This window comes from Cynara cardunculus (assembly GCF_001531365.2).
Source record: "Cynara cardunculus var. scolymus isolate 2C chromosome LG 2, CcrdV1, whole genome shotgun sequence".
Lineage (NCBI taxonomy): Eukaryota > Viridiplantae > Streptophyta > Magnoliopsida > Asterales > Asteraceae > Cynara > Cynara cardunculus.
Genome location: NC_037529.1, coordinates 56,265,154 through 56,273,366, shown reverse-complemented (window position 1 = coordinate 56,273,366; position 8,213 = coordinate 56,265,154). Strand labels below are relative to the sequence as shown.

Genomic DNA, 8,213 nt, shown 5'->3' with positions numbered 1-8,213 from the left:
ATGAAACCTTTTTATTATGCATTTAATATAATATGCAACCGTTTCTTCGTAATGTAACCTTTTCATATGAACATTAATATATTGTGCTATGGTAATATGAAATATTTTCATTTTAAAACCTTTTCATATGAAACAGGTTCATAACCGGTAATTTTTGATACAATGAACCTCAAATCACTCATTCATTACATAACAAGATAAAATCTTCATGAATGTTTCCAGCTTCATTGAATAAAAAAAATCAATTTTTAATATTATAAAATATTAAAATCTTTAAATCATTCCATTTATATAATTTCTATTATTAAATTTCCTTATTTAATATTCCTTAATAACTTCCTTATTTATGAAAAAAATAATGAAAATGACCAAAGTGACCTTATTGATTAAATTTAATTAAAAAAGAATTGAATTTTCCTATTGGTTGATTTTGGTTTACACGGTTTTTTAGAATGGCATGGTTTTCATTTGAACCTGCCCCTATATATATATATATATATATATATATATATATAACCTAAATATCCAACTCGCTATACGAGCCGACTAATCCCAGGACAACCATCTGCTTTGCGAATAGCTCCAAGTCACTGGATTTGAACATCCGTAACCAAAAGGGGATTTTTATTCCTCCTTAGATTTAAACCGACCTACAGACACTTTAGACCTTTGAAGCTCAATCTCAAACCAATCAGGCACCATCTTTATAATGATATGTTATATTTACAACCAATGAAAGAAATGCTTTACCAGAATCACTTTAGAATATATTATTCTATTGTTATTAGTACATATATTCATAACACACAGCAATAATAAACATGGTAATTAAACAATAATTTTGGAGCCGTTTACCAAACACTTACTCAGGTAAGCGCTTACCATGTTACATTACCTTACGAGATGAATGTGACAAGGATCAAGAATCTTACCCGGTAAAAGCGAGACAATCAACAAAAGTCTCACCCGGTAAGTGAAGGCAACAACTCTTACCATGGTAAGAGCTTATCGGGTAAATTATTACATATGGTGATGTTTTTATGGACTAAAATCTTACCCGATAACTAAGTAATAGTGTTAAATTTTACCCGTAAGCACTTATTAAGTAAGTTTTTGGTAAACGGCCCCTTTATTTAATTAATGTCATTATAAAATATCCAAAATTGACTTTCAGGAATAAACTAAAAGCAGGTCAGATAGTTGATGAACCAGAACTCTCCAACCAACATCCATGTAGTAAATGGTTGTCATTCAGACCGTTTATTCAACAAAACACCAATTTATCTAATCCATACAGACAGTTTAATCCATTCACCAAACTCCACAGGCCCAATAGTGATTTCCTGGGGTACAACAACACAATGCAAACAGAAATGTGTAGTAATTTGTCCTAATTTCCGGTGTCAACCCGACTCAGCAAGATTTTCTGAGCATAAAACACTCGGAGTCGTTACTCGAGTTCAAAAACACACCCACGATTGCAAATGCACTCCATTTCATTACCTCATTTAATGAACAGTAAGTGCGCTATCATAATTCCAGCCTTGAAGTGAAAGCCGTGGAGTGACACCTTCAGGTACTTCAAAAGAAATGGTGATGGCCATCTCCTCACCCGGAACCAATGAAAAATAGTTGTCCGAATAATGAACCGGAAGAATTCTAGTGTCTTCGCCTTTTCTATGATCCTGCTTAGAAGCATGAACAGAGAAATTAAGAAAGAAAGCAACCCCAACCTCACTACCATTTATTTCAGATACTCTAACTTCATTATCTTCTTTCGAAAAACGACTGTAGATCTTCTGTAGCAAACCAATTTCCTGCTTCTTTTTATCCGATGATTTCAAGTCAAAATCACCATCATCGTTTCTTTCCATGAAATTGTTCTTGTAGAGTAAACTTTTGGGGTTGGGTTTCTTTGATGTGTTCTTTATCTGCGCACGAATGTTATAAGTTGATCCGCTGATGGAAATATCAGAAGTCATCTTGAGGGGTATTTTCTTGTTTCTGTAGGGTTCCAACAGTCTATAATCACCACCGGGAAGATGTAGCCAGTAAAAGTTCCGCGATAATATTTGAAAATCTGAAACATTATAGAGTTTGAGAAGAAGAAAGTAGGCAGCTTTAGGATTTTTGGATTTCGGGTACTTCATCTCAAATATTGGTACTGTTTTCTTTGATGGCACGGAGAGTGTTTCAGATACTTTATAGTAAGGACATGTTCCTTCAAGATCCCACACAGATACCTCGATCGCCACATCAGAAAGTTCGCTGGATGTGGTGTTAACCACCTGGATTAAAGGGAGGAGTAAGCAATCTATCTACTAGAAAATGTTACAGTTGCTATCTAGCTTAGAATAGTAAGGGACGTTTACTAAATGCTTACCCGATAAGAGCTTACCGGGTCATTTACCTTACCGGATGAACATGGCGAGGGCCAAGAATCTTACCCCGTAAGAACGATGATAAGGATGGAGAGTCTTACCCGGCAATGGAGAGTGATGACTCTTACCCTGTAAGCACTTATGGAGTAAATTGTTGTATATGATACCATTTTGATGGGACTACAATCTTACTGGTGAAGTAAGTTAAAGAGTGTTAACTCTTGGCGGTAAGCACTTACCCGGAAAGTGCTCTGATAAACGGCCCCTAAGTCCCTAAAAGGCATGATTACAGAAGTCAACACAAGAGTCTGGCTCTCAGAGCATCTCCAACAGATTCTCCAAAATGGAGATAATGGAGATTTTGGAGTTTTTAACCTTATTTTTGCTCCAATGGATCCTCCAAAACTTTCTCAACAATGGAGAAAGTAGGAGAAAGAGGGTAAAAATCTGCAAACTTGAAGAACCCTACATAATTAAATACCATAGAGATAAATATTTGTTAATTCTTCCACCAGCTAGAAGTTTGTTGGCATACTAAATGTATTGAATATTTTTAGTAATATAATTAATGCTTGAATCTCCAAAATGGAGAAACAGTTGGAGTTGAATGCAATTTCTTTTAAAGATAATTTGACTTTTCCTTCTCCGTTTTAGAGAAATTATGAAGAAACTCTTGAAGATGCCCTCATATGCATCAAGATCTGAATGCAGTTATACAGCAAAATGACCTCTGTAGGTACTAACTAAATTCTTAGCGATAAAATCATTTTTGAGAACTTTGTGATTTCCCAGATTCCTCTTTTTAAATTTCCAAAACAAGTGACACGAGAACACAGAATCAACAAATAATGTGACCGAGAAATGAAGGATTTACCTCTATGAAATAACTTTCCAGGTTTAACTGGACATGTATTGGTTCTGCAGCATGGCGACAGCCATAAAATCCGGCAGTTTGGTCATGAAGATGATCATAAAACTGGCCTCTGAGACCTGTCCAAGGATTTTGTGTTTTCCATATCAGAACACCTGTGTATTTGGTCCACATACGCGATGTCCATCCTTCTAATAACGCTCTATATTGAATATAATTCACTAATTGAGCCTGTGAAGCATACGAAACAAAAAGAAAATCAGAACACTGTGTGAAGATTAAAGAGCCAAGAAGAAACTCATAAAGTCATGGTTTACCTTAAGACAAAAATCATCAAGATCCTTTGGTTCACCATAGAGCAGTATCTGATCATGTACCTTATCTGGTTTCGAGTAAGGAATGTATTTATGGTATACCCATATAGGATTTGGAACTTCTAGTACGTAGCCACTGGGTAACTCGTTAAATAAAGGAATCTGCCATCCCTCTGGAGGCATTGTTGCTCTGATAGTAGCAGCAACAGGCATCCCCACATTACCAACCTCAGGGTTAAACCCATATTTATAGAAGTCATCTTTGAAAAAGTCCTCAGGGTTTTGGATTTCATAAGGTCCATCGGACCAACCCCCCTCCCCATCAGCAAATCCTTCCCACAAAGACCCTTTTATGTAAATTCGTGTTCCATCTAGATATTGGCTGGGATCCATCAAAGTCGGGGTTGTTTCTCCCTTTGAGTTATTGTTTTCATTGGCTTTCAGAAAAAACGGATGAAGCTTTAGATCATTTGTCAAAGCTTCATTGATATCATCTGGTGGTACTTGTTCATTTCCTCCCACCCACAGAGCAAGACTGGGATGATTTCTTAGAAGCTTGACGGTGTCCCGTGCACAATACAAGAAAAGATCATGATCTAGTGGACCATCAGGGTTTGATACAGGGTCACCTCTCCCATCAACATCTCCAGTGATCCAAAACTCTTGCCAAACCTACAACAACTATCAGATCATTGATGGACACAAATTTGTAGTCTGTGCTCTTCAATTTGATTTGCCTTGAGTTTTAAAATTAAGACCTGGACATCACTAATCACTTGTGAGTTTTGTTCTACTTGTGATTGTTTTGAAATAGCATTCCAGTTACAATAAATGAAAAGCAGCCATTTCTGAAGGATCAATTGCAACAGACCAAGTCAACGGTTTTGAATAACTAATTTCTATAGACATCTAATCAAAACTACTATCCCTCATTTTTAAATGAAATAGACCAAATTTGGTCCCTGGTTCATTGAAATGTTTGAATTAAAATAATAATATAAAAAAATTACGGTTTAAAATATATTTAGAACGAAGACTGATGAATTTCTGACAGACAGTTGGGTCAGATATGATAACCTTGCATATGGATTTCTTCATCGGAAATGGTCATTTTTCTCGTAGTCCCACCTCAGACAAAAATGTAGTGTTGGCATTCGTTTTAGCCTTAACCAACTAGTTTGAGATGAAAGGTTACTGAATTTTAATCAAATACACTTGACACTTATGTTTAGCCCACCCTAAAGAGGCTTGAAAGAGAAAAGGTGAGAGTTACCAGCAAACCATAAATGTCACAGTAGTGATAAAAATCAGGTCTCTCGGCCAATCCACCGCCCCAACAGCGTAACATGTTAAAGTTCATATCTGCATGAAACTTGATGTCGGTTTTGTAACGCTTCTTTGAAAGCCTCAGCAAACCATCGGATAGAATCCAATTTCCACCACGAATAAATACAGGCTCTCCATTGACTTTAAACAGCCTGCAACGGGAACCAATAATGAACACAATTTCTCTACCCTTATAACGCTGAAGTTAATGATAAAATTACCTTCCACCCGTCGCACTATCAATTTCGCTTTGAATTTTACGGAACCCAAAATGGTGGCTCCACACATCAGACTCTCCATAACCCTCAACTTCAACGGTAATTTCAACATTGTACAGGGATTGCTTGCCCATGCCATTTGGCCACCACAAATTTGGTTTGTAAAAAAAGAGCTGCAAGTAGAAATCATTAACATTTTTAATGGAGATAAGTGCTGCCAAACTTTCATCAGCATTAGAGCAAGTGACATGCATATTTAGATGAGCTTTTCTGCGAGTAACAGGTGGATAATTCAGAGATCAATTATCATACTAGACTTCAAGCAAGGAATGTTATGTATATTCTTTTCTTGACCTCCTCGCCTATGTGTTCCAACTGATATAGACCAAATTGTTAAGTTGATTAGAACATCTTCTATCAGAGTGCAGTTGTACCGTATCAATATTCTTTATTCTATGATCACGTTCATCCTAACCTCTGAAAATGTAGAGAGCCAAACAAGGAAAATTTCATGAAGGAAAAGATAAGAGAAGGAACTGAACCACATGTACGCCGCTGTGAGTATCACGGTAAATTCCCATGATGACACTTCACCCCCACACAAGAAGTTGAAGGGAAACAGTGAAGACTGCCAAAAAGGGGTGGGGGATTAATTATAAGAATATAATGGGAAGGGAAGGGAAGGGAGGAGACGAAGTTAGGTGCTGCATTTATTGTAATCACAGCAGGATGGGATAATGCATTGAAATTTTCTATCATTTCCATTATCCAAGTTTAGCATGATACAGGCATTTTAAGAGAATAGCACACAGAACGAACATCCATTATACCCAACTTCACCTGATATTACTTTCATCATGGAGAAGTTACGAAACTCACAAATGACAGCAATGATACATACGCGCCATAGTCTTCTATTTAAATATGAAAATTTCAGGTGATGGCTGTCCCTTGACAGTCATTGTAGTAATAGCAGTAGAGAATAAGGTTTTTCAATTTCAAATCCTTGCCAATCAGGTCACTTAGTACTTCGTAGATCTCAATGACTAGTAATGTGACAAGAGAGCCGAAGCCAATATCTCACAGAACAATATCCTCTGCTTAAAAATTTGTCTATTCTTATGTGATTACAGAACGTCGTTCATGGCGGTATGACCCCATATATGATTTTTCGGTAGAGAAAACTACTTATTCTGATTTATGGATCTGTATTTGAGAGAAGATGATTTTGGCAATAAGAACTTCACCTCAGGAAATGTATATTGAGCATGTGATCCAGCAGGGACTGACAAGTGCTCTGTCTGAAGATGTTCAACCAAGCAAGTATTTCCTTCTAGTGTAGTTGACACTTCAATTTTCAAGGAACAATCAGCTGCCTTATCACTTCTGTTTACCAACTCTGTGGTAGCATGCAAATAAACCCTCTTGTAATCATCAAAGAACGATGAAACCAAGTGAGGATCTACAATTTTTAAAGGCTGCAAGATAAGCAAGAATTAAATATTAAATAGAGTAATCACATCTTCAATCAGTGATACTACAACGTACTCATGTCTTATATCTATGATAACATATGATGAGATATATTTCCATGTTAAGATATTAATGTTCCTTCATTTAAAGCCTAATTTCCATCATTACTCATCTCCACGTATATGAGGGCCATAAAATGGAAATGAGAGATAAACTAGACTAATGGACCCCATGATACAGCAGTTTCCAGCCATTTGCATCAGAAAGAAGACAACATTAAAAAATATATTCAAGCAAAACTAACCAAGATTTTCAAAACGAATGGACTCTGGTTTGTTATGTGCTCAATGAACCTGTTATTTTATTTATTATGTATTAAAAAATGAGTCCATAAAAGAGACGAAAATTGGTCAATGAAGTATTCAGCTCATGTCTTCTGGCAATCACTTGGCGAGCTGTCAGGCTATCTGCACTTCATAGATTTGCGAAACTGAAGATGGCATAACATGACAGGGCCAAAGCAAAATTATTGAGTAACTGGCAGAGCCAGAAGATACTGCTACATCACTATCAAATCAGTGGAAGGACAGAATCATAGGAAGCTTTAAATTGGAGACTGATCGGTTATATAAGTAGCATGGAAGAGGTGAAAAGACAAAACCATCTAAGCGTTTAATCAAGGAATGGAAAAAGTGAAGGCAAAAAAAACTTGGGTATTTAATCAAGGACTCACCCCAGCAACAGTGATGGATAMCTCATCCCAAATGCCAGTGTTCCTATCCCTGAAAAAATTATACATATATCATCAAACTCTACAAGTGCAATTTCTTGCTGTCATCACATTATAAAATAATGCTGCTCCCATAAAGAGAATGGAATACAGTGTAGCATAACCTTCAGGTGGTATGTCAATATAAATACCTTCTGAAATAAGAACAGAGACCTATCCTGTTAAGTGTTCAGCAAAGATTCCAAGTTTTGACAAAGGACGGCTGTTTGTTAATCTCTTAATAGTTCCATTAAGAGGCCGCCTCTAAATCGCTAAGAGGTGAATCTTGTTTGGCAAAAAAAAGTCCGTCTCTTAATGATTCTAAAACCCTCTGAATGATTTTGTATCTTGAGCCTCCCTGAACCATTCAACGTCCTAATTTCATTATGAACAATTACGAAACAACCATATTTCATTTTGCACAATATCATAAGAGCCTCTTAATCATGTTGACCACTTAATCATCCTGTAGCAAAGATAGTTGGGAATAATTTTCTCTATATTCATTTGAAGAAAATGATACACACATTTATATACACAAAAAGAAGAGATCCTACCAAATAAATTACCAAAGAGGAAAAAGGAAACTATATAACAAATCATTCTATCTATGGAAGGAATATACAATAAAATCACTGATTATAGGAGATTGATTCCTAATAATCAGCACACAATATTTACACCAGTTTGTTTTCCTACACTCCCCCTCAAACTGGTCATAATTATTAGCTGTAAATTAGCTAGCTGTAAATTAGCTATATATTTCTGAGTTTAGCCTCATATATTTTAGGATGTTTATTCTGTCATTGATCACCCCTAAATGAGTGGAGATCATTTCCTAATTTGTAGCCTCTCAGTTGT

General features: G+C 36.2%; 1 protein-coding gene across 3 annotated transcripts in view; it reads right to left on the bottom strand.

The window, feature by feature from the left end:
• Positions 1-1,232: 1,232 nt before the first annotated feature.
• LOC112507203 (mannosylglycoprotein endo-beta-mannosidase) overlaps positions 1,233-8,213 on the bottom strand; it is a 26,954-nt gene continuing 19,973 nt past the window's right edge. For 2 of the 3 annotated variants that reach the window (XM_025111658.1, XM_025111659.1), the window contains exons 5-11: positions 7,317-7,365; positions 6,358-6,588; positions 5,114-5,283; positions 4,840-5,044; positions 3,570-4,238; positions 3,256-3,483; positions 1,233-2,288 (exon numbers count right to left, since the gene is read on the bottom strand). In XM_025111658.1, coding sequence (XP_024967426.1) covers positions 1,509-2,288; positions 3,256-3,483; positions 3,570-4,238; positions 4,840-5,044; positions 5,114-5,283; positions 6,358-6,588; positions 7,317-7,365 — 2,332 coding nt within the window. In that variant the 3' untranslated portion in view covers positions 1,233-1,508. The remainder of the gene's footprint in view (positions 2,289-3,255; positions 3,484-3,569; positions 4,239-4,839; positions 5,045-5,113; positions 5,284-6,357; positions 6,589-7,316; positions 7,366-8,213) is intronic. The other variant, XM_025111660.1, reaches the window with a different exon arrangement.